We start from the raw sequence: 27,273 nt of genomic DNA, 5'->3' as shown, positions 1-27,273 counted from the left end.
AGCAGCTCTTACAGCATTATTGAGGTCAAATAAAATGTTTTTGTTGTTATTCTGCAGGTGCTGGTAAGTCTCTGGTAGGAGTCACTGCCGCCTGCACGGTACGCAAACGCTGCCTAGTTTTGGGAAACTCCTCTGTGTCAGTGGAACAGTGGAAAGCTCAGTTCAAGATGTGGTCCACCATCGATGACTCCCAGATCTGCCGCTTCACTTCAGATGCAAAGGACAAACCCATTGGCTGCTCGGTGGCCATCAGCACCTACTCTATGCTGGGCCATACCACCAAACGCTCCTGGGAGGCCGAGAGGGTCATGGAGTGGATGAAGAGTCAGGAGTGGGGACTCATCATACTGGACGAGGTGCACACCATACCTGGTAGGTTGTGTGTGTGTATGTGTGTGTGTGTGTGCGCGTGTGCGTGCGTGCGTGCGTGCTTGCGTGTGTGCGTGTGCATCTGTCTGTCTGTCTGTCGGTGGGTCAAACCCCAACTGCAACTAGATGAAATAAAATCAAACAAAAAGGTAGGACTTCTGTGATATTTACTTTACTTTACTTTACTTTACTTTACTTTACTTTACTTTACTTACCTACTTTACTTACTTTACCAACTAAGTTTGTTTACTTACTTTACTTTGCTTACTTTACTTACTTACCTACTTACATTACTTTACTTACATACTTTACTTTCTTACATTTTTACTTTACTTAGTTTGCTTTACTTACTTTACCTACTTAATTTGTTTACTTACTTTACTTACCTGCCTTTACTTACTTTACTTACCTAACTTCGCTTTACTTACTTTACGTACTTACATACTTTACTTTCTAACATTTTTACTTTACTTACTTTACTTACCTTATTTTCTTAGTTTACCTACTTAGTATGTTTACTTGCTTTACTTACTTTACCTATTTTACTTGTTACTTAATACACTTTACTTACTTCACTTTACTAATTTTACTGACCTATTTTACTTGCTTACTTTACTTACATTTTTACTTTACTTACTTTGCTTTACCTACTTTACCTGTTACTACACTTTACTTACTTCACTTTAATTACCTACTTTACTTACTTACTTACATTTTTACTTTACTTTATTTTAGTTACTTTACTTATTTTACTTTGCTTACTTCATTTTACTTACTTTACTTCACTTTACTTTACTTACCTAATTTACTTACTTTACTTTCTTACCTTACTTTACTTACCTACCTTACTTACTTATTAACTTACTTTAATTTACTGTACTTAATTTACTTTACTTACTTACCTACTTTACTTTACTTACCCACCCTACCATTAAATTTTAATCATTTTAAAATCAATCATGATGGCCAATATGCAAATTCCACATAGATTTTACTGGTGTTTTATGATTTGTTTTATCAGTAAATGTGTTGAAATATGCATTTTCTTTGTATAATACTCTTTTATATTCATCTTCAAAACAAAAAAGACATTTTAGCATCTAAACTGAAGTTGTAAGTTTTTCCAAGTCTCAAAGTAAATGCATTTAAAAAGTAATTTATATCTATCAAATCTTCTTGTTTGAAAGACTTGGATTTGTTTAAAACTATTAAAAGCTAAATTTATTTCAGAAACAGAAGACATTAAATAATTAAAATGAAATAAAATGATTCAAAGTGAAATGAAATTGCTTCTGTTTAAACCCAAATCGATTTCAAAAACGAAAAAAATCAATAAATAAAGTGATCACAAATAACATGAAACACAAATTGTCAGACTTCTGACTGCTTTATGTTTGTCTTGCAGCAAAGATGTTCCGTCGTGTTCTTACAATAGTCCAGGCTCACTGTAAACTGGGTCTCACCGCCACTCTGGTAAGAGAAGATGATAAGATTGTGGATCTGAACTTCCTGATTGGACCAAAGCTCTATGAGGCAAACTGGATGGAACTGCAGAACAATGGCTACATCGCTAAAGTCCAGTGTGCTGAGGTGAGGGGGCAAAGATATCAATATTGTACTGCAGTGGTCCACAACCTTTTTTAACACTTAGTTTTAAAAAACAAACATATGTTTCTGCGGCCCACTGCAATTTTTAAACAAACTCTTTACTATTCTTCACTATTTGTGGTAGGTTGGTAATTTACATTGATGCAAGACTGTTAAATGGATGGTCCACCCAAAAATGAAAATCACTTCTTCATTTACTCTCCCTCATTTAGTTTTAAATTTTTATGAGTTTCCTTTTTTCTGTTGAACACAAAAGAAGATATTTTGAAGAATGTTGGTTGCTGACACCAATTAACTTCTATAGTGCAGGGTGTCCGCGGGATCTTAAAATGTCTTAAATATCAAAAGCTAAATTTTAGGCCTTGAAAAGTGTTAAATCTACTAAAATGTTGTGTTGTAGGTCTTAAATCGTTTTTTAACAGGTCTTAATTTTCATTTGTTTATAAATAGCTACTCAATCTGGCCATTAACACCCATACATTTATTCATTCATTCATTTTCTTTTCGGCTTAGTCTCTTTATTAATCTGGGGTCGCCACAGCAGAATGAACCACCAACTTATCCAGCATATGTTTTACGCAGCGGATGCCCTTCCAGCTGCAACTCATCTCTGGGAAAAAACACCCATGCAGTCACCAACAATTAATCTCAATAAAACTTTAACCTTTTTATTTAAAAATTGGGTTTAATTACTTTCCTTACAGTAATATTTGCTTTAAAGTACTTCATGTATTTACTGCTGAGGATACTGACCTGACCTAAATTTTTTAATATTAAATTATTATTACTGTAGACTGAAGTAATTGACAGCTATGTTTTGTTCTGTTCTTGGTAACGGTTATTGTTTATTACAAATGTATTATTATTGCATTATTAAATTTATTAATTTGTAATCCTTATTTGATAGGGCGAATGAAAATCTTTTTTAACTGGGATATTTAAAAACAAATCCTTAAATTTCGTTCACAATGGTCTTAAAAATCTCTTTAAAAGTCTTAAATTTAACTTGGTGAAACGTGCAGAAACCCTGATAGTAACTTTTTTTTCTTACTATGGAAGTTGCCAGAAACCAACATTCTTCGTAATATTTTACTTTTTTTTTTTTTTGCAATATTGAAGTATTTCCGAGTCCTGCTCCTGCGCAACATTCAAGTTCTATTTGAGCAAATACAAATGTGAATGTTTTATGTGTTACTAAATGGTGATGTCTGACCTGACACCGCAATGCGCATTGATCTGACAAACAAAACAGGAAACCTTTACCTTTATGTGCCAGTTCCATCAACTGCCACTTCCTGAGTGAAAGGGCATTAATAATGCAACATTTTTGCTTCCGTAAGTTAGAGAAATACCAATTCAATTTATTTCAACCCTTGTGGGCTGTTGGGCATATTTTCATCCACTCTGGGGGGATTTTGAGTCTTAATTGGGCCACAACTTTCTCTGTGTTTCAGCTAATGGAATGCCTTTTGGTGACACCTTATTCTGACACATATTTTAGGAAAATGCTTTGAAAAAAAATAAATAAATAAAACAAAATACTCTTGGCAAATTGACTACCCTTTCGTTATGTTTGGGGCAGTTTTTGCTCCATTGACTTCCATTATAAATGGAAAAGAAATTGTAACTTTTACAGTTGATCATCAGCTGCAAAAAACTTTTTCTACCTTCTATATGGTGTATAGTCTGTGTGTGTGCGTGTGCGAGAGACCTTTGCGCACTTATCTTGATATGTTTGAGAAAATCAAAATAAGCAGCTCAGCACTCAGAACATAGTCAACACAGTATTTATGAATGCACACTATAATCTGCTGTTTTACCATATAGAATTCCATATAAAAGCCAGAAACAGTTCTGCACCGGCCTATCTAAAGGGTTAATGTGCCAAATGATGATCAACAGTAAAAATGACACATTTTACCTCTTCCCAACAGAAAAAACCAGCAACAGTCAAGAATAGATGATTATATGGTGGCATGGCTTTGCAATACAAAAATGTCATTATAATGGAGGTCAATGGGGCAAAAACAGCCCCCAACATAACGAAAGGGTAGTACATTTGAATAACACACAAGGTTTAAAATAGCAGGGTTGTTATTAAACCAATTTTTGAAATCAAATAGTGAACGCAGAGTAAAAATACATTATTTATTTCCCCCTTTTCAATAATACATCTAATTAGGACAAGAGTTTTACATTATATTAAAAATGCTATTTCTCAGTAATAACAGCCCAACACCCCCACCCCACCGCAACACCAATATGGCTCACAGGTTAAAACAAGCACTGTTGTTTAGCTGCTGTGATGCAGGAAAGAATTTGCACATTTCTCCTCCTAGTACAGTGAAAACAACAAATGGCCTGGTCACATGTATATTTCATAATGTGATATTTTCATAACTTGATGTCTAAATGGTCACGGGCGGGTCAACAGCGTGCGCGGGCTTGTGAAACATTGTATTCGAAGGCTTTGGAGTCTTTTGTGCAAAGAAAATACAGTAGAGTTATTCAAGATTGCCTCTGATTTTTGATCTCACCAAACTAAGTCCAGCAGATCCTTTTGCCACATGTGCAGAAAGCCACATGTACTGGTAAACGTGCACTAAACAGAGTCCATACAAAGAGATTTTATGAATGTAAAAAGGTTGTATACATTTTTTAAATCTAATGTAAAACTGGTTATTGCGTAGTTATGGCGCAGTGGGTAGCACGTTCGCCTCACAGCAAGAAGGTCGCTGGTTCAAACCTCGGCTGGGTCATTTTGCATTTCTGTGTGGAGTTTGCATGTTCTCCCCATGTTCGCATGGGTTTCCTCCAGGTGCTCCGGTTTCCCCCACAGTCCAAAGACATGCGCTATAGGTGAATTGGGTATGCTAAAATTGACTGTAATGTATGAATGTGTGTGTGTGCGTGTAAATGAGTGTGTGTGAATATTTCCCCATTGATGGGTTGCCGCTTTAAGGGCATCCGCTGCGTAAAAACATATGCTGGATAAGTCGGCGGTTCAATTTGCTGTGGCGACCCCGGATTAATAAAGGGACTAAGCCCAAAAGAAAATGATTGAATGAATGAAAACTGTGTATAATAATGTTAAAATGTAAATAGTGATGACAAGTGTGACCGATCTTACATGTCACCCTGTAATTTAAGTGTTCTACAAAACCACTGGAATAATTATTTTGAAACCATGTTTAAAATATTCCAAACCAAAGTGAATATTTGTCCCACCACTGCAATTTTTGGTGTCTCTAAGAATTCGACCCAATTTACATCTAAACCATTGGAAGTACTTGTCTCCTTATTAGCTAGACGACAGATCTTGTTTTTTTTTGGAAATCTACTAAATCACCAGGGGCCACATGTATTAACGCTGCGTAAGCACAAAAACTTTGCGTACACCAGGTTTCACGCTCACGTTTGGATTTACTAACGATGAAATGAACGTGAGAATGTGCGTTGGTCTACGCCAGGGTTCACTAAACTTGTTCCTTAAGGGCCGGTGTCCTGCAGATTTTAGCTCCAACCCTAATCAGACACACCTGAACTACCTAATCAAGGTCCTACTAGGTATACTTGAAACACCCAGGCAGGTGTGTTGAGGCAAGTTGGAGCTACACCTTGCATGGACACCGGCCCTCTAGGACCAAGATTGGTGACCCCTGGTCTACGCCAACTTCATACCTGGCGTATGTGCATTTCTAGTGTGTGTTTGTAAGTGCGCTCAGTTTCACGTTAAGTGGGATGTACAAAGAGAATATGCGTGAGATTTCACATACGTAGTGTTTCATACATCTGATTTTTTTACTGCGTATGCACATTTACAGCGTTGTGCGTACACAATGTTTTAGTATGAATTCAACGCAAGCCTTTGTACTTGAGGCCCCAGGTGTTTCACAGTGACTTGTAGACACCATGTACTTTTTGAAGGTAGAAAAGAACAGATGCTCTCGCTTTGCCAGTTATGGCTCTTTTTATGATAAATGGCAACCCCATTATTACTCACTTTCATTCGCTTCTACACTCACCGGCCACTTTATTAGGTACGCCTCTCCAACTGCTTGTTAACGCAAATTTCTAATCAGCCAATCACTTGGCAGCTACATGCATTTAGGCATGTAGACATGGTCAAGACAATCTGCTGCAGTTCAAACCGAGCATCAGAATGGGGAAGAAAGGGGATTTAAGTGACTTTGAACGTGGCATGCTTGTTGGTGCCAGACGGGCTGATCTGAGTATTTCAGAAACTACTGATCTACTGGGATTTTCACGCACAATCATCTCTAGGGCGGCAGTTATGTGCAGATGTATTGTTGATGCCAGAGGTCAGAGAATGGCCAGACTGGTTGGAGCTGATAGAAAGGCAACAGTAACTCAAATAGTTACAACCGAGGTATGCAGAAGAGCATCTCTGAATGCACAACATGTCCAACCTTGAGGAGGATGGGCTACAACAGCAGACGACCACACCGGGTGCCACTCCTGTCAGCTAAGAACAGGCAATTAAGGCTACAATTTGCTCAGGCTCACCCAAATTGGACAATAGAAGATTGGAAAAACATTGCCTGGTCTGATGAGTCTCGATTTCTGCTGCGACATCAACAACATGAAAGCATGGATTCATCCTGCCTTTTATCAATGGTTCAGGCTGGTGGTGGTGGTGTAATGGATTGGGATATACTCTTGGCACACTTTGAGCCCATTAGTACTTAATGAGCATCGTGTCAATGTCACAGCCTACCCAAGTATTGTTGCTGACCATGTCCATCCCTTTATGACCACAGTGTCCCCATCTTCTGATGGCTACTTCCAGCAGGATAATGCGCCGTGTCATAAAGCGTGATCATTTCAGACTGGTTTCTTGAACATGACAATGAGTTCACTGTACTCAAATGGCCTTCACAGTCACCAGATCCTCAATCCAATAGAGCACCTTTGTGATTGTATTGCATGTGAACGAGATTGGCATCATGGATGTGCAGCTGACAAATCTGCAGCAACTGTGTGATGCTATCATGTCAATATTGACCAAAATCTTTGAGGATTATTTTCAGTACCTTGTTAAATCTATCCCACGACGAGTAAGGCAGTTTTGAAAGCAAAAGTTGGTCCAACCCGGTATTGGTAAGGTAAACCTAATAAAGTGGCCAGTGACTGTAATTCACATATGGAAAAAATCTAAGAGACCACTTTGAAAGTGGTTAGGTTCTTTGAAGAAAATCAAATAAATTTAAGGTGAAATTGTGTTCAATTAGAGCATTTTTATTTAATTTTTTTTTTTGCATAAAATAAACCAAAAGGGTGCTGCTTTTGCTTCTTTGTATGTTTTTAGAAGTTTATATAATTTCTTTTGACTAAACAGTTCTTCAGATTTTACTTCAGCAAAGTTAGGAAATCAGTAATAGTTTAAACAACCCTACTATTCACTTAATATTCACAATTGTTTACGGTAAATATTTTAATGTTTTATACAAAAAAGTTGCAAATACTAAAAGGTTCAATTAAAAAGAAACGTCAGATTAGCAATGGTGAGAGTTTAAGCTTGTTTAAGCAGCTGATCTGTGTAGCTAATCCAGCTTATTTTCATGGTGAAGTAATCCTATGGGGTGTTTTACGAAAAAAAAGAAAAAAGAAAAGCATTGTGTATTATCCTCGCATTTTCAAACGGGTTTTCCTGTCTGTTCTTCAAATGTATATTTCCTTTGTGTCTTCACGTTCCTTAGGTGTGGTGTCCCATGTCTCCTGAGTTTTACCGTGAATATGTGGCCATAAAGACCAAGAAGAGAATTCTGCTCTACACCATGAATCCTAACAAGTTTCGAGCTTGTCAGTTCCTGATCCGCTTCCATGAGCGAAGAAACGACAAGATCATCGTCTTTGCCGACAACGTCTTTGCACTGAAAGAATACGCCATCCGTCTAAACAAGTAAACAAGTTTTTTATTTGTATGCTGTCAAAAACTCATCTAATAGGGCTCTACTCCAACAACATTGTGCATGTAAATATCATCTCAAGAAATTTTTGTACAACACTTAAAGTAGGGGTCTCAAACTGCTTTCCTGCAGGCCATTTACGGCCCCCCTCCTACTCCCTTTGGCACGCAACTAACATCAAAAATATAAATGATTCACCACCCAAATATATATATATATATTTCTGAATTACTATCAATGTTGTACAGTCGCATATAGCCACTTGTGGTTTTGACCCGCCACCTATTGATAATTTAAAGAACTGCACTATACATTCCCTTTAGTTTTACCTTCGGTTTCTCTTCGTGAACAATGCCGAAGGGTAACACACATGCAGTATATTTCCGTGGCTGATTTAAACATTGAAACCTTGGAAATATATGTTCATAAGTGCTCTATTTTTAGTATTAAAATACTATTTGATTGTTATTTGTTTTATATTTGTTATATATTGCATTTTCTGAACACAAATGAATCAATTTTGCATGAAATCCGAGAGCTCTCTCTCTCTATAGAGTAGATTTTTCAAACCCCTAAAGGGTTAATTCATAAAAAAGACAATTCTGTTAATAATCATCCTCATGTCATTTGTCTTCTGAACACAAGTATATACATTTTAGCTCTCTCATCCTATATAGAGAAGATTTTTAAACCCTTTAAGGGTTAGTTCCCTCCAAAATGACAATTCTGTTATTAATTACGCACCCTTATTTCGTTCATCTTCTTTTTTGTCAAATAAGTTTTTTATTTGGTCGTTGAATAAACTTACAATAATCACAGGATTAGTTTTCTGATATGCATACATTTACAAAAACAAAACAAACAAACAAACAAACATAAAAAAAAAAAAAACAAACACCCCAAGCCCAGCCTGTAAGTATACACTACAGTGATAATCAAAACAACTTTTATTTACAATACATTGCTTTGGGGGGAAGAATTCCCCATGAAGTAACAAAAGAAAGGGCCCCAAATTTTCTGAAATTGTCCAATGTTGCCTTTTAAAATAAATCTGGTTCGTTCCAGATGCAGAGTAGATGTCAATTCTTCAAGCCATAGTTTGGCAGTTGGAGGATTAACATTTTTCCAATACAATAATAGCAGCTTTTTGGCTGTAATCAAACAATATGCAAGGAATTTCTGTTGTGGACTGCTCAATGAATATGTATAATCAGAATGTCCTAATATAATAAGCATTGGGTCAGGATCTATATGTTGGTCAAGAACATCTGAAAGCACTTTAAAGACCTCATTCCAGAATCCCTGTATTTTATGACAGAATACAAAACTATGAGCTAAATCAGCTTCTTCTGATTTGCACTTATCACAAATGGGAGATATGTTGGGGAAAATCCTATGTAATTTCTTTTTGGAGAAATGTAGCCTATGTAAGACCTTGAACTGGATGAGGCATAATCTAGTGTTGATTGATTGTTTATCAATGTCCTCTAAGCTATTCTGCCAAATCTCTTCTGAAATTTTGATGCCAAACTCTCGTTCCCATTCTTCTCTGATCATCTTTGTAGTGGGGGCATTAGCTGCAAATAACCTTTCATAAATTAGAGATAATTGATGTTTTTGTCCCCTGCACTGTGTGAGACAGTCATCAGCAATTGAGGGCGGCACCTCCTCTAGGGAAACATTATGTGTGCGCAGGTAATTTCTTATTTGTAAAAATCTGAAAAAATGTATTTTTGGAAGGTTATATTTCTGTTGTAATTGAGTAAAGGAACCTAAAACCCCATCTATATAAAGATCCTTAACTGTGTTTATACCCAACTTCTTCCATTGATTAAAGGTTGTATCTAATTTTGAAGGGAGAAATGATGGGTTATTTGCAATTGGGATTAGGAGAGAAAGTGATTTTATCTTAAGATATTCTCTTATCTGTCTCCAAATTCGTAACTGATTCTTTGTAACAATACTATTAACTACTGTTTGGTCTGTTATCACTGGAGATAATAACATTGCTCCAAGATCATAAGGATGGCAGTAATCTCGCTCTATCTGAAGCCAGTCTGGGGCAGTAGCCGATTGTTCCAACCATAATGTGAAGATTTGTATGTGTGTAGCCCAGTAGTAGAGACGAAAATCTGGGAAGGCTAAACCCCCCTCCTGTTTGGGTTTACAAAGATGATTTTTTTTAATTCTATGACTTTTGTAGTTCCACAGAAACGGAAGAATAATGGAGTCCAAGTGCTTAAAGAAGGACTTGGATAATAGTATTGGAATATTACGAAATAAATATAATATTTGAGGAAGAAAAATCATTTTTATCGCATTTATTCTGCCAATTAAAGAGATTGGGAGCGTCTTCCAATAGTCTATACACTTCTGTAGTTTAGACAATAAGGGGTTAAAATTAGCTTTGAAGAGTAGAGAGTATTTACAGGTAACTACAATTCCAAGGTATACAATTTTTTCTGTGGACACCTTAAATGGAGAAGTATGTATTATAGATAGGTCTTTTAAACCAATGGGCATGAGTTCACTTTTTTCTAAATTAACTTTAAAGCCAGAAAACTTCCCAAAAGTATTAATAATCTTGAGTACAGCTGGGAGACTCACTTGTGGTTGGGTGATATAAAGCAAAATATCATCTGCATACAATGATATTTTATTAATAGTATTTGAAGTATGAAAGCCATGTATGCAAGAATTGGATCGAATGGCTTCTGCAAGAGGCTCTACCGTCAATGCGAACAAAAGAGGCGAGAGAGGGCAACCCTGTCTGGTTCCTCTTTTAAGATAAAAAGAGTCTGAAATTGTTCTATTTGTTAAAACACGTGCTAATGGACTATTGTACAAAATTTTTATCCAAGTTATAAAATCATCACCCAAATCAAATTTCTCCAGGACAGCGAACAAGTAACCCCACTCGACTCGGTCGAATGCCTTTTCGGCATCTAATGATATTACAATCAAATTGTCTCGGATTGCCTTAGGGTGATAAATTATGTTAAATAATCTTCTTATATTATGGATAGTGCTTCTTCCTGGAATAAATCCATTCTGATCTACGTTAACCAATTTATTGATAAATTTACAGAGCCTATTAGCGAGTGTTTTAGACAATATTTTTTGATCAACATTGAGGAGAGAGATAGGTCTATACGACTCAACTTCTTCTGGATTTTTATCTTTTTTAGGAATTACTGTAATAATAGCCTCAGAGAAAGTTGGAGGTAGTCCAGTTTTTAATGCCTGTTGAAAGGTTTTAAGCAAATATGGAGTAAGTATGTGGCCGAATTTTTTATATAGTTCAGCAGGCAGCCCATCTGGACCAGGAGTTTTACAGTTTTTTAAAGTATTTATAGTGATCTTTAATTCCTCCAAAGTAATGTTTTTATTAAGACATGCTTTGTCCTCTGGAGATAACTTGGGGAGATTACATTTATGTAGAAATAAGTCCATTGTTTGTGAGTCAAACTCAGTGTCTGAGGAGTATAACTTTGAATAAAATTCCTTAAAACATTTGTTTATCTCTTTATTTGAGATACAGTGAGTCCCATGTTTGGTTTTTATTTTATGGATTGTTCTTTCACTATCAATTTTGCGCAACTGTCTAGCTAGTAATTTATGGGGTTTCTCTCCAAATTCAAAATATTTCTGTTTTACATAATGAAAAGTTCTATTAATTTTAGCAGAGACTATATTATTGTATTCGTACCTTAACTGTAAAATTTTCTTGTAAACATCTAATGAGGGGTTTATTGCATTTTCAATGTCTAGCTGGTGGATTTGTTTTTCTAAATCACTTAGTTTTGTTTTGTATAGTTTATTCTTGGACCCTTGATATGATAAAACACAACCTCTTATATACGCTTTTAACGTTTCCCAGAGTAATGCTGGTGATGTTTCTGGCTTATCGTTACAATCAAAAAATATGTTTAGTTGCAAATTCATATAATCTATGAATTTAGGATCAGCTGTTAACTGAGGGTCCATCCTCCACAATGGACGAGTAAAAGATGTTTGATCAAGAATGACTTCAAATGAAACAGGGGCATGGTCTGAAATCAGTATGTCATGAATTTTAGAGTTTAAAACACTAGAAATGAGATTGCTGTCGACTAGAAAAAAATCAATACGGGTATATACATTATGCACATGTGAGTGAAATGTATAATCCCTTTCAGTTGGGTACATAAGTCTCCATATGTCAACCAAATTAGAATTATCGATAAAAGCATTCAAAAAATGTCTTGAATTAGAATGTGGGGCAATTTTAATCGAGGATCTATCAAGATATCCGTCAAGGACACAATTAAAGTCCCCGCCTATGACAAGATTGGTTTGGGACAGTTTGGGGATTAAAGAGAATATTTTTCTAAAAAATTCTGGTTCGTCATGGTTTGGACCGTACAAATTTATTAACGTAATTGGTAAGCCACAGATCTCACCAGATAGAATGATGTAGCGTCCTTCCCTGTCTGTTTCCAGGTTGTTTAGTTTAAATGGAACCCCTTTTCTAAATAAAATAGCAACCCCCCTAGATTTAACTGAAAAATTGGATTGATATATCTGTCCTATCCAGCTACCCTTCAGTTTATTTTTGGAATCTTTTTTTAGATGAGTTTCCTGCAAAAATATTATATCTGAGGAAAGAGACTTTAAATGCGCTATTGTTTTGCTTCTCTTAACCGGATGATTTAATCCTTTTACATTCCACGAGACAAATTTGAGACCCTTCCTACTACATTTAGTTGTTATTTTTTCTTGATTTAAAAAAGATCAAATCAATAATCTTCACTGTTCGTTTACTATAAGGTATCTTAAACAGGCTCCTTTCCCGAAACTTAAACATTAACCCCGTCATCTAACCGACAAACCAGAACTCGCGGCACGATACGGAATTACACACGAAAAAAATAAATAAATAAAATAAAATAAACAATAAACGTTAGTCAAAAACAGACAATTAAGTTACTTTCAAAATTATCAAACCTTAAACTTCCAAAAACAAACTCGCATCAGCAGCACAGCTCCGTAATAAAGAGTTTTGAAGAACATCTCAATATAACATAACGAAACAAGAGTCCTTTAGAGAATAATGCTCAAAATTAAAGTTCAACAGTTACGTTATTCTTATCTTGACTTATCTTGAGTCTGACATCCTTTACACTGTTCCTGGTATTTCAAAGTTGCTTTCAGCAAACCTAACCGCTTTGTCGGGGTCGGTAAAGTAGAACTCTTTGCCGTTGTGTGATACCCTCAGTTTAGCAGGGTATTGCAGTCCGTATTTCACTCCTGGTTTATCCTTCAGCAACTCCCTCGCGCGCTTGAAAAGTGCGCGTCGTTTTACCACAGCCGGTGGATAGTCCGGAAAGATATTAATTCTTTGTGCCTTGAAGACAATCTGTTGCATCCTAGCCGCTTTTTGCATTATTTCTTCCATCTCGTGGACATAATGCAGGCGCAAAATGAAAGCGCGAGGTGGTTCATCATTTCCAGGGCGGGCGCGTAGAGCTCGGTGGGCACGATCCACAAGTGGAGGTTTCTCAAGTGACAAGGCTTCTGTCAGGAGTTGAGCAACGAAATCTCTAGGCTTCACTCCGAATTCAGCACCCTCTTTAATGTTCAGTATGCGTATATTTTGCCTTCTGCTGCGGCTTTCGAGGTCTATGCATTTTTCAGTAAGTTGCTCCACGGTGAGCTTCAGTTTAACCAGATCTTGTTCCATCTTAACCATTGTGTCCGACGAAGTAGAAGCGTAACTTTCTAGCGTTGTTAATTTCGCGGCATGATCATCCGCCGTAGCTTTAATCTCAGAAATTGCCGAGTTGGCCTCGTTTTTAAATGCTGACAGTTCTCCTCTGATAGTGACAGCAAGTTGCTCGATCTTCGAATCTATAATTTCCCCAATGTCTGATTTAATTGAGTGAAGTTCTGCACGGAGAGAAGATATCGCATTAAGGATGACTGAGCTGCCCGCCTCTGGAGCATCCTCTTCAGGCGTTTCTTCCACACAAGAGCCGGAGGCTGTCGCGGCCTGGTCCGGGTTTTTTCGAGATTTTGCCGGCATAATAAGAAAACTGGACAAATTAAATCCTGATGTCGGTTAGTAGTTTCTAGAATGTGAGACTATAAGTATACTAGTGCTCACTATCTTGTACAAGATGTTCTGACAAAGTTATATTAGATTTTTCACGGAGCTGTCTTGACGTGCGTGCTACTCGCTCATATCGAAACCGGAAGTCTGCCATTTCGTTCATCTTCTGAACACAAATGAACAAATTTGAGATGAAATCTGAGAGCTCTTTCACCCTCTTACAGAGAAGATTTATAAACACTTAAAGGGTTGGTTCACTCCAAAAATGAAACTCTGTTATTAATTACTCACCCTTATGTTCTGAACACTAATTAATACATTTTAGATGAAATCAGTAACCTCTCTCACTATCTATATAGAAGGTTTTTTAAACACCAATAAGGCGCAAGATGTGTATGGCATGATTTGTTGCTATTTTCAGACTAGCGCAACCCTAATTTTCACGCTTTGCACCATGTTGTTTAAATAGCAAATCCATTTGCTCCTTTGTGGACTCATGGGCGTGCTGGTCTAGAAAAGAGGTGTGTTAAGGCGCATTGTTGGCACTTTGCTATTTTAAGGAACTAAAATAGACCGCGCCATTGACCAACTAAAAGCTGGTTTAAAGTACAGCGCAGAGCGCCTCTGCGGGTTCAAATGTGTGCACATTGCTCAGTATACACAGGATGTACAGCAATACACAAATATCTTTACATATGAAAAAAATTAAAGGATTAAAATGTTACGAAAATTATTATTTTCTACATGAATATGAAAACCACTGCCTTCTTGCCATCTTCATCTCTGTGGGCATTTTTTCAGTTTATTTATGACAATTTGCATGAGTATAATATTATTATTATTATTATTAGTAGTATTATTAAAACATCATTTCCTTATCCATGAAAGTAAAGAGTAAAAGTAAAGTAGAGAGAAAGTAAAGAGGCCGAATGGAGGAGGCTCATTCTTTATTCTCGTGCTGCAGATGGTCTGTTTAACTGTTTTCCCACTTACAAAGTCCGCCATGTAAATAGCAAATGCTCTATGGCGCGACACACTCTTAAAGGGAATTAGAGACGAGACTCTGATTGTTTAATGCACAGTATGCTCAAAACACACCCATCACTCATTAAGAGATTAAGCACAACCCTGTTAGACCATGCACCGAGGCGCAGAGTGGATTTTTCCGTCCTTAAAATAGCAAAAGTGGATTCGGACATACCATTAATGCTTTTGTGCCATGCGCTTTAGACTTTGCTTCTAGATCGTTAAAATAGAGCCCATAAGGTTAGTTCAATCCAAAAATGAACTAAAATTCTATTAATTTCTATTAATCTAGTTAATTACTCACCCTCATGTCATTCATCTTCTGAAAACAAATTAATCAAGTTTGGGTGAAATCAAAGAGCTCTCTCACCCTATAAATAAGATTTTTTTTTTTAAACACTTAAAGGGTTAGTTCACTCCAAACATGACAGTTCTGTTAATAATTACTCACCTTCATGTCGTTCAGCTTCTAATACATTTCAGATGGAATCCCAGCGCACTCTTAGCCTCTATAGAGCTATAATCTTGTGTGATTACAGATGAAAAAATAAAATGAAAAGTTTTGACAATGTTTTTGCTCAAGACATTTAAAGTCCAGAAAATGATCCAAAAACCTCATCAAAACATTTCAAGTCACTTTAGTTGTTCACTTGTAATTATACAAAGCTCTATGGAGGGCGAGAGAGCTCGCTGACCTCTAGTTTAGTGAAACAAAAACAAAAAAAAAACGTAACAACATTGTCATAAACTCCTGTGATCTAGAAACGTCTTACCAAATGTATTAACCAATTTTTTGGATGTTTACCGGTAACCTTGCGTGTCGTAAGGCCATGATGCAAACTTGAAAGATGTTTGGGTGTTCTGGAAGGCTGCAAATGTTCTGCAGGGCTGTTCCTGGCTCAACCTCTGATCAGCCTTATTAGCTGTTAATCACCTTTAACTTTGCCAAATCAGTGGGCTTTTCCTTGTAAAGTGTGCAAAGTGTGTTCTTTCAAAGAAATGAGAGGTTGTACAGGGACACCGCAGGACTCTGAGGGTTTTTCGAGGATTTAAAAAAAATAACGATCATAGATTTTTTAAAAATAGATGTCCTGAAAAGCCTGCAAAAAGCATAAAATTATCATTTTATAATGATAAAATTTATAGATCGATGTATTTAATTCTATTATATATGCATATAGAGTACTTAATTACTCTAGATTTACTGGTTTAATTATGTTAACATTTATTATATTCTGAAACTGTCTAAAAAGACCTTTTAGAATCAAAAGTATTGTAATTCAGAGCATTTTCTTTTATATATATATATATATTCTGAAAATAACGATTTGTTAATTTTTTTATGTCTTTAAGTACATATAAACATGTCTGAAAACAGCATTTTCTCTCTAAATGACAGCATTTTAATCTTAAATTTGCAAAAATCTGAGAAGATTATAAAATAAGTTACATTTATAACCAACCCATAACTATAAACTTTAGATCCAGAGAAACTGGTTGTGTGTGAAATGAACTGTTTCTGTGGAATTCCTCCTGACATATGCAGATTTGCAATGACATTTTTTACAATTATGTAGTGCACATACTTTGCACAAAGGTTAACAGTGCTGTTTAAAGCATACAAGATGATTTTGACACACATACAGTTGACTTTCTCTTACTGTTTGTCTTATTAGGCCGTATATTTATGGACCCACATCTCAAGGAGAGCGTATGCAGATCCTTCAAAACTTCAAGCACAATCCCAAAATCAATACGATCTTCATCTCCAAGGTAAATGCCTCTTATCTGTCTACATCATTCTGTGAAAATCTAAAAACCTTGAGGTGTTTTTCTCTACCTCCATTGTTGAAAGGGTTCCACTAATAATATTTAGTGGTGCTATTGCAATTAAAGTTCAACAGAGGTGACCAGGAGACTCGTGTGACCCTTTAATTCCTTTCAGAACTTTACTTCCAACGATTTTACAAGATAAACAAGCACATTTCTGCAGTTTGTCCTTTGGAAATGCTAAAAATGCTACGTTTGTTTTCTTTGTTTAAATATTTCTTTTTCTAAATCAGGTTGCTAAACAAACTTGTTTCTTTTTTGGTGTGTAAAACAGCATACAGTTGAAGTCATATAAAAAAAGAAAAGAAAATTTTATATATATATATATATATATATATATATATATATATATATATATATATATATATATATATATATATATATATATATATATATAATATATATCAAACCAAGAGATCAAACATGCAAACAAATTATGCATAAAAAAGCTTTTTGTGTCTAACAAAATTTCAAAATGAGCATTCTCTCAGATTAATTGACTGATTTGGGGAATGCTGGGGTGCTGTTCTGGCCTTATTCACTTTCTATCGAATGCAAATGGGTGTAAATGATTTAATGGGAAAGTGATGCACGTGTGCTGATATGATTGTTTTCAAAAGTCAGACTATTCAAATGAGATAAGAGTAGCTGCGTAGGCAAGAACTGTAGGCGGGGTGTAAAAACATGGAATGTTATAATGTAAAGTTAATAAAGGCAATGATTTAAAATAGAAAATTACTAATATTTTTTATTATATATGTTTTTAAAAGCCTGCAAATAATTAAAAGTACAGATCATAATTTCATATATTTCTCACATAGATCATATGTTCACACAACACTATTTCTTTGATGTGTTTCCATTTTATTCTTCAACGTAGTGGGTTTGTATGAATCATTCTATCCGCATTAGTTGGTTTTGGCCTATTCTGTATTGAAGTATATGCTCATTTAATTGTGACTCCTTTGATTCTTAATCACTTGTTCACGTCAGGTAGGAGACACTTCATTTGACCTGCCGGAAGCAAATGTGCTAATTCAGATCTCTTCTCACGGCGGTTCTCGACGTCAGGAAGCTCAGAGACTGGGCAGAGTGCTGCGAGCCAAGAAAGGTAACTAGCTGTGGGTCTTATGGCAAAACTATATAATATTTTTAAAATGTCAGTAAAAAATCTATTATGAAATACTCTATGTTATGCAAAATGTGTTGAATGGGCTCTAAACGATCTCAGCTGAGAAACAAGGGTCCTAGTGTAACGATTGTTCTTTTTTCAAAAATATAAAAATAAATTCTATGCTTTTTAACCACATTAGTGCAAAACTACTGGCCCAGTGTTTCCATTTTAATCACCAAACTGCATGTCTGTGCAATTTACGTTCCGTTTAGTAAATTTCGATGCACCCTTAAATCATTATCGTTGTTGGTCTCCTATGATGTCGGTTTGTTGGTTGAACAGAATTTAAATGCTGAGAGACACTTAGGCAGCAATTGACTACAACTATCGGTAATTTAAAGGGGATCTAGTATGTCCCTTTATACAAGATGTAAAATAAGTCTCTGATGTCCCTAGAGTAGTGGATCCCAACCTTTTTTTGCCGGATACCCCCTTGTTCCCCGTAAAATATTGTAAGGCCCCAATCCACATTTAATGATATAATCGCTCTTAAAGTTTGCAGTAATGATGACAAAAAATGTTGTTTTCAAACAAACGGTATGTTTATTGCTATATCTAGACATGTTTATGCACAAGTAATAGCCTAATGTAAAATATAAAAGCATAACATCAATAGGCCATTTGTAACTGAAAAACTTAAGTTTTTGGCCTTTAAATTGACCCTGTTTGAAATTCAATAGCTAAAGTATGAGTATTCACACTGGTGTATAAGGCGAAACATTAACATAGGCTATTACAATTTAATACTTGCATGTTATTTCCTATGCTCTATCAATTAGGGTGAGGATTGCTGCAAGGCGAATTAGTGAGACTCTTTTTTTTTTTTCTTTCTTTCTTTTTTTTCTTTGTGGAGGACGGATTACAAATGTATCCATTTTTGCAGTGGTCCTTTTTATTGGCACAAGCGCGTCACGCCACTTGTGTGCGCAAGCCGCACACCTTCATTGGTAACAACAAACTTGTGCAAACTTTAGAAATACGCGATTTGCAAACAGCCCCTAAAAGGCCGCCATCATTTGTGACCTCCATCAATTGATCTTATTGCAGAGCCATGCTGGATTCTCCTGGTTTTTTGACAGATGATTTGGGAATTTATTCCTTTGCAGTTAATGGGTCCTTCACTGGGCCTTTTCCCCTTAGCAAATAAACGTTCCAAAGACGTCTGTTTCTTACTAATTTTGGGAAAGAGGGCGGAGCTACAAATACCTTTGTGTCAGCATAGTGTCAGATTCAAAAAACAAGACTAACTTCTCATGCTTATGAGGCTGAGATCACTGATTGGTAGTGACATGTAGTTCAAATCATTTTACAGACTCAGACCATTTAGTTCATCGAGATGAACAAATCTTTTTTCATTTTATTCAATTCGTTCAATTTTCCAAAATGTTACGAGATGCTTCCAAACACATCTACAATTAGCCCAAACGTTGATCACTCTACAAACAAGTCTTAACTAGAATGCTACTTTACAATGCAATGTTACTAAGAAAGAGAAAATAATCCTTCATTGTTTATCTAGTTTTTTATCTATGATTAGCTCTGCTCACCTCTTCTGGCATGTCTTGAAATTTGAGTCGTTCGTTCGCCTGACACAGACAGGCTCATAGAAGCTTAACCAATGCGTACAGTCTGAGCTGGTGTGGAAAAATGGAGCCCCCCTCTGGAATCGAGTCAAGCCTAGGATTCCAAGGGGTCGTTTGAGGTGAATGCCTGTTCAAAAGCTATTATTGTGATACGTTGTTGTGTGGCTAATCAGAACTGCGTTAGCTTGTTGTAACTTGGAGGCTGACAGTAGATGTATAAACCATGCCTTTAATTATACATCAGTATATGAAAGGGTCTGAATAACGCTTCACGCGGCCGCCATTTTAAAACACGAAAGCGAGGCTGTGGTGGGAAGAAACCCTGAAGTGTAGGATCAGCACTGTAAACATTGCAACAACATGCTGTGGACTACAATCCTCTAGCTGTTGCCGCGATTTCAAAATGCAGATGTGGTGTAAACATCACCTTAATATCATTCAGTTCAGTTTAATTTACATAATTAAAAGCATATTAGGCATCAAACAACATCACATCAACATCTCTTTAAGAGTGTCCTCCTAGGCTTCAGTTCATGACACCAGGTAAACTCAGTAGGGTTTACTGCTTGGGATTTACTTTCTTGCTTGCTTCAGCCTATGTAACCCAGTGAGCGATAAAACGTTGTTGACTGTAATAGTGTTGTCGGTACTGAAGTATTGAAATTGTCTATTTCCCGCTAACATTTAAGCGCCACTGAGCGCATTCTTAAACAGTGCTGAACATAAAGTATACAAAGACACGAGTCTAAATGGTGAAAATAAAAGACCTCATCAGACTATCAGACCTGAAATGGCACTAGTTAGCTGACGTTTTCTTTCCCAAACACACGTTTTAGATGCCATTTATCAAACTTAAGATAATGAACTGAATCTTTTACAATATTAGACCTTTCACTATACTGAATTTCGTTACTGAAATTTATAAAAACAGTCCATTTCCCGCTAACATTTAAGCACCGTTAAACACAATCGCTGATTTGCCATAGTTTTCACCAGTGCTCAACAGAAATGACTGTGATTGGCCGTGAAGGTCATCAGTTCACCACACTTCACCAAGTGCAAACACAGATGCAAAAACAGTGGAGCGTTTTAAAGATGTAAAGATCAGTCGATTCATCAGGGAATCGCTCCTCTGTGTTTGCACTCAGTAAACATTGGTGAAGTGCAGTGAACTGATGATCTTCATGGCCAATCACTGTCATTTCTGTTGAGCACTGGTGAAAACTATGGCAAATCAGCGGTTGTGTTTAACGGTGCTTAAATGTTAGCGGGAAATGGACTGTTTTTATAAATTTCAGTAATGAAATTCAGTATAGTGAAAGGTCTAATATTGTAAAAGATTCAGTTCATTTTATTAAGTTAGATAAATGGCATCTAAAACGTGTGTTTGGGAAAGAAAACGTCAGCTAACTAGTGCCATTTCAGGTCTGATAGTCTGATGATGTCTTTTATTTTCACCATTTAGACTCGTGTCTTTGTATACTTTATGTTTGCACTTACTATGCATGTGCATGATGTCATCATTTACAAAAACGTTTATTTTCGAGTGAAATGACAACTGTCATCAACAACTGTTAACAGCCATATATGTGTCGCACGCTGCTAAAAACTCTATTAGGACATATATTTAGCTAAAAAGTAAAAAAGGGTTGTTTTTGCGTTATTTCGAGCAAATTCGTTCTTCCGAAAACTTTTAAAGCTACGTCACGGCCATGAGATCCTTGTGTAAATTCCAGCGTGTAGACTGGTTGTCTGTTCTGGCGAGTACAAAGTGACCTCTTTGATTTTTCAGCATTAATTAATGAGAAAAACTTGGTTTGAACCAATCAGCGCGCTCTAATGTGAATGAGGTGCCACTTCATTAATATGCATGATAGTTTCGAAAACTTTGAAGAAGGCAGAGAGACGCCACATTGTGTTGCCAATCACAATTAAAACAAGGGGAAGAAGAAAAAGAAATGTTCGGAGACAAGCAAACTATGCTTTAATGTTCTAGTAAAAAAAAGCACCTACATATTACTGGCTTGAGAATAAGTCAATTAAAATAACATTTTTGTTTATGGGTGAACTTTCATTTTAATAGTGTTTCCGATATCTTTGATATCTCGGATAATTATGGAAAAAAATTCTAACAAAAGCTGGCTATACAAGTAAACTACCATTACATATTTCTCCACAGGAATGGTTGCAGAGGAATACAATGCTTACTTCTACTCGCTCGTCTCTCAGGACACACAGGAAATGGCCTATTCCACCAAGAGACAGCGCTTCCTGGTGGACCAGGGATACAGTTTCAAGGTTTCACAGCCAAATACATACGTTTAATTGCACTGACTGGAAATGATTGTTAGCACTAAGTTTAAATAGATCATTAATTTGTCACATAAAATTTGTTTTATCCTCTTTTTAGGTAATCACAAAGTTGGCTGGGATGGAGGAGGAAGACTTAATGTTTTCCACCCGTGACGAACAGCAGCAGCTCTTGCAGAAGGTTCTGGCAGCTTCAGATCTTGACGCTGAAGAGGAAGTGGTGATGGGAGAAGTGGGAGGAAAGCCACAGGTATCACTTTTGTTCCTCTCTGTCACCTCATTTGTTTACTGGATGGGATTTTGGATTCTCCTATCATGATTAGTAACCACAGCACTGGCCAATGAAAGAAATAGCCACCACCGAAATGGACGAGTATTTCCTTTTTGTCTTTCCTAAGTAGATCATAAATGGAGATACACTATATTGCAAAATGTTTTAATACATTCATTGAGTCATTGAATTCAGGGGTTCAACTCACTATCATGGCCACAGGTGTATAATATCAAGCACTAGGCATGCAGACTGCTTCTACAAACATTTGGGAATGAATAGGTCGCTCTCAGCAACTGAGTTTATAAATATTCCATAGTCAGCTGTTAACCTGTTGAGTTTTATTAATGTCTACACCCAAACACAACCCAAACCTAAACCCAACCTCACAGTAACTGGTTATGTTTTATTAATGTCTGCTACACCTACCCCAATCTTAGGAAGAAAATCTCATTTATTTTTTAACTCAAGACACAGTGAGATTGTTTATAGAAGATGCCGCATTGGACACACAAGACTCACACATGAACGTTTACTTAAATAAGAAGAACCACCAAAATGTCAATATTGCAAAAGAAACCAAACTGTTAAACATATTATTGAGGAATTCCCTGTTTTTAATGTTATCAGACAACAATTTTTTATCTGGAGAGACTTTAAATGAAATATTTATAAATGTGAATCCTTCTAAAATTGTTAAACTTTTATCAAAAGAAAACCCTTAAAAAACAGTTTTAGATTTTATCTTATACATTATTATTATTATTATGTATTTTACCTTATGTATAATTTATTGCTGTTGATTAATTTGAATTCTCTCACCTACCCTAATCGTAAACCCAGCCTACTTGTGGTGTAGTTCCTCCCACTTGGAGTTATCCAGGCTGGGGCGATACCTACTTGTCCTGAACAGAGTCCTGACTTGAACCCAAATGAGCAGCTTTGGAGTGAATTAGAGTGGAGGCCTTCACATCCAATATCAGTGCCCAATCTCACAAACGTGCTTCTAGAAGAATGGTCAAAGCATTCTTTAACCTTGTGGAAAGCTTGTGTAGAAAGCTGAAGCTGTTATAGCTGTGAAGTGTGGGCCAACTCCATATTAAATCCAACAGATTATGATTGGGATGTCATTAAAGTTCATGTGCATGCTAAGGCAGATTTCTCAAAACTTATTAGCAATATAGTGCATTTAGCTGTATATCCATGCTGCTTTTTAGAAAGTAAATGGTTATTCTGGAAAGCTCCAATAATCACCAAAGAACAAACAACAATCAAACTAAACTTCTGATGCCCAGCTTGAATATTTTTCTGAAATCTTCTCCTGTTGCTGTAGTTTTCTCGTCGTGCGGGCACTATGAGCTCGATGTCTGGAGCAGATGATGCCCTCTACATGGAATACCAGATGCCCCGCGGCAGCAAAGCTTCAGTCGGCAAGAACATTCATCCTCTGTTCAAACGCTTCCGCAAGTGAACATATCACTTGGAGACCCTGAAATCGAATAATATTAAGACACTCTGTGGCTGCTTGTCTCAGACAGAGCCATTTAAAAAGTGAGAAAGAAGAAAAACTGCTTTTGTTTTGGAGTAATTTGAGAGTCTTATGTTTGTAATTGTATTAATGATTTGTTTGAGTTTGTTATGAGAAACTGAATTGAAAAGAAGGAATAATTTTGTACAGTTTTAAAGCTAAAACAGAACCTGCTGTTGAAATGTATTGGTAAGCGTTTATCAAATAAAATTTTCAAAACGAATAAGATTCTGTAAGTTCACATCGGTGCGGTAGCTATTTTAACATCAGTTAACACAATTTACGCTGCAATTTTTTACAATGTTTTCATTTATATACATTTTATAGTAAGTGCATTCATGCATTTCTTTCTTTTACATAAAACTAAGATGTTTTGAGGAATGTTCATGCTTCTCATTATGAAAGTGAAAAGAGATGGGGAACTTGCAAGTGCCAAAAGAATATAGCATATCATGAAAACAATATAAATGTATACCACAGTAGTTCAGGGCGAAACAGTGGCTCAGTAGTTAACACTGTTGCCTTTTCTGTGTGGAGTTTGCATGTTCTTCCCATGTTGGCGTGGGTTTCCTCTGGGTGCTTCGGTTTCCCCCACAGTCCAAAGACATGCACTATAGGTGAACTAAATAAACTAAATTGGCCATAGTGTATGAGTGCGTGTGAATGTAAAAGTGTATGGATGTTTCCCAGTACTGGGTTGCAGCTGGAATGGCATCCGCTGTGTAAAACATATGCTGGAATAGTTGGCGGTTCACTTTGCTGTAGTGAATAAATCAGAGACTTGGCTGAAGGAAAATGAAAGAATCAATAAACTTGAGCTTTTTTTGAAAGCCGATACAGTAAATGTCATCTTTGTAGTGTTAGGCCTGCGTTGTTGTGTATTTGTGTGTTGATTTAATTCCTAGATTGGGGGCGTGCCTTCAGCGCACCTGATGCTGGTCGGCGCCCTTATTTAAACCCCGGCAGAGAGCTTGTCGGAGCCGCTGTCCATTCACTTGGCAGTTGGCCAGAGCCACGCTCCTATTTGGGCATTATGCTTTGTTTCGCATCCATACACTATCACTGACAACATTTACCGCATACATACATGTGCATTTCATACTGATTGAACATACTGATACTAATATTTTGATTATATAATTTAAATTGAGTTAAATAAATATTCTTTTTGATTATACTTCTTGTCGTCTCCTTTATTATGTTACATCCCTGAGCCAGGACGAGACTAAATTGTCTTGTGAACTGATTTGTATCATTGTGAATATCATGTATTAGTGTGAACAATGCATGAAGTTCACAGTGCTGTTATATTAGTTTCTAAATCTGTACATTTTAAGGCAATCGGATTCCTCAAATGGTTATGATGACTTGAAGATCTTGGGTTTTATAATGATCATGCGGAGTTAAAATGACTGTTATGAAAGCATGAGATCTGCTTTTGAACGATTGACTAAAAGGGAGTAATATTTAAAAAAAAAGAACTATTTGATATAAAAGAAACTTGTATAATTCTATTGCATAAAAGCTTCTTTATTCATTAAACTCCTCAGGTTATAAAAGAAAAATATTCTGGGATCCTTATCTTAATATTCATCGTCTTAAGTTTGTAATCTCATTATGAATGGATATTTAAAAAAAAAGAAACCAGCAAAGCAGTGAAAGGCAGTACAGGATTTTCAGCTCAATCATTTTATTTCAGCAAGTTTGTTCCTTCAGAATCAGACAACGTGTTATTTTGGGGTGATTACCACACTGTAAAAAAAAAATCCTGGTTGGCTTACATTTTTAAGCTGAAAGAAATGAGCTTTATAAGTCCCATTAAACTTATGTTGAACTGACTTCAAACAGCTAACTCATGAAATTAACTTAGAACATGATTAACTTAGTTTAATAAGTTAAAATGACCTAAAAACATGTTGTCAAGACTGTTTGATCATATCATTTCCAATGTGTAGAAAAACAAAACTAATGTTTTCATCGAATGTTTGCTGACTTTTGATCATTCACAGAATAAATCTGACAGCTTGTTATTTTTTTATGAATATACTGAGATAATTTCTTATTTTTATAGACACTTTAGGGATATTTTTGACTAAATGTAATGAATTCCTAGAACTAATGTGTGGAAATCATAATTTTCAAAGATGATTACCTCATAAATGCTGGTCTTCTAGCATTGGTACGTCTTTTTTAGGGGTTTTTCACCAAGCAAATACTGAGTGTCAAAGTAACAGGCATGTCATGATTTTGCCAAGTACGATGTGGTCCGATCCTGTTTTCAGATGAGATGTTAAACTGATGTCCTGACTCTGTCAAGGGTCACCAATCTCGGTCCTGGAGGGCCCGGTGTCCCTGCAGGGTTTAGCTCCAACTTGCCTCAACACACCTTCCTGGGTGTTTCAAGTATACCTAAGACCTTTATTAGCTTGTTTAGGTGTGTTTGATTAGGCTTGGAGCAAAAATCTGCAGGACAATGGGCCCTCCAGGAACAAGTTTGGTGACCACTGTTCTCTGTGGTCATTTAAAATCCCATGGCACTTCTTGTAAAGAGTGTCCTGGCCAAATTCCTTCCATCTGCCCTTATCCATCATGGCCTCCCAATCACCCCCTTTCACTAAATTGGCTCAATCAGTCAATTTCCCAGAATTGGAAGTGCTAAAAAAACAATTGCAGAAATAAAGCTTACTTCCTCATTCCACAGAGTAAGGTGTAAAACCTTATTTGCTTGATTTATTTGCTTCCTAAGATGTGTTTGATTCACAATTAACACATTAAGGTTTTCTACACTGGCTGAAAGAGCTCAAACATGCTGCAAGTTAAGAAAACACTTGTATGTATAGAAAAACAACAAAAAAAGTGTCAAGCCCTTCTGTTTAAAGTCAGTGGTGTTGTCGGAAATCTGACAAGTGAGTTATTTATTTGAACATACTGCTCAATTGCTCCTTTGTTAGTACATCTCATAGCTCTATTAATCCGACAAGTTTAGCACCCAGTGGTTGAACAAGGTATTGCACCCCTGGTTCAAAACACACACAAGCGCATGTTGCCAGATTGACGACACTAACAATAGCGAGCCTGACTATCGAGCCTTAAGGCTGATTTAAGTCATGCTCTAAATAAAAGCAATGGCCTGCAATAGAAGGAATATTTTTCATATTAAAAGAAGTTTTGTCCTAACGAACACCTGAAATGTAAATATTAGAAATGGCTTCTTCTGGCTCATGAACAGCAGAAACTATGACAATGGTCTCCTCAGCTACACCTCATGTGCTTTATTGAGTGTTAAATGCTAATAATGTGAGTTTGAATGCCATTTTACATGACATTTATTACCATACTACTGAAAGCAGCGGCAGATAGTTCACCTCAGATCTTGAGAATAAAATAAACCCTTTGAACTTTAGAACTGTGACTCAAGTCGACACATATCAGTGATTCAGCATCTACATATAATCATGTTAAAGAGGTTTAATATGTATTAATTAGATTATTGATCTTACCAGGGCCGGCCCGTGGCATAGGCAGTATAGGAAAATGCTAAGGGCGCTGTACA

The 27,273-nt window shown here is 36.4% G+C and overlaps 1 protein-coding gene across 1 annotated transcript in view; it reads left to right on the top strand.

Moving 5' to 3' along the window:
* ercc3 (excision repair cross-complementation group 3) overlaps positions 1-23,943 on the top strand; it is a 34,799-nt gene extending 10,856 nt beyond the window's left edge. The window contains 8 exon segments of the mRNA NM_201582.1: positions 58-372; positions 1,775-1,959; positions 7,698-7,900; positions 16,701-16,797; positions 17,848-17,965; positions 21,791-21,909; positions 22,022-22,171; positions 23,526-23,943. Coding sequence (NP_963876.1) covers positions 58-372; positions 1,775-1,959; positions 7,698-7,900; positions 16,701-16,797; positions 17,848-17,965; positions 21,791-21,909; positions 22,022-22,171; positions 23,526-23,663 — 1,325 coding nt within the window. The 3' untranslated portion in view covers positions 23,664-23,943.
* The last annotated feature ends 3,330 nt before the right edge of the window (positions 23,944-27,273 follow it).

The sequence above is a fragment of the Danio rerio genome, chromosome 6 (assembly GCF_049306965.1).
Source record: "Danio rerio strain Tuebingen ecotype United States chromosome 6, GRCz12tu, whole genome shotgun sequence".
In the NCBI taxonomy this organism is placed as follows: Eukaryota; Metazoa; Chordata; class Actinopteri; order Cypriniformes; family Danionidae; genus Danio; species Danio rerio.
Note: the sequence above shows the minus strand (reverse complement) of the source record. Positions and strands in the feature narration are given on the sequence as shown.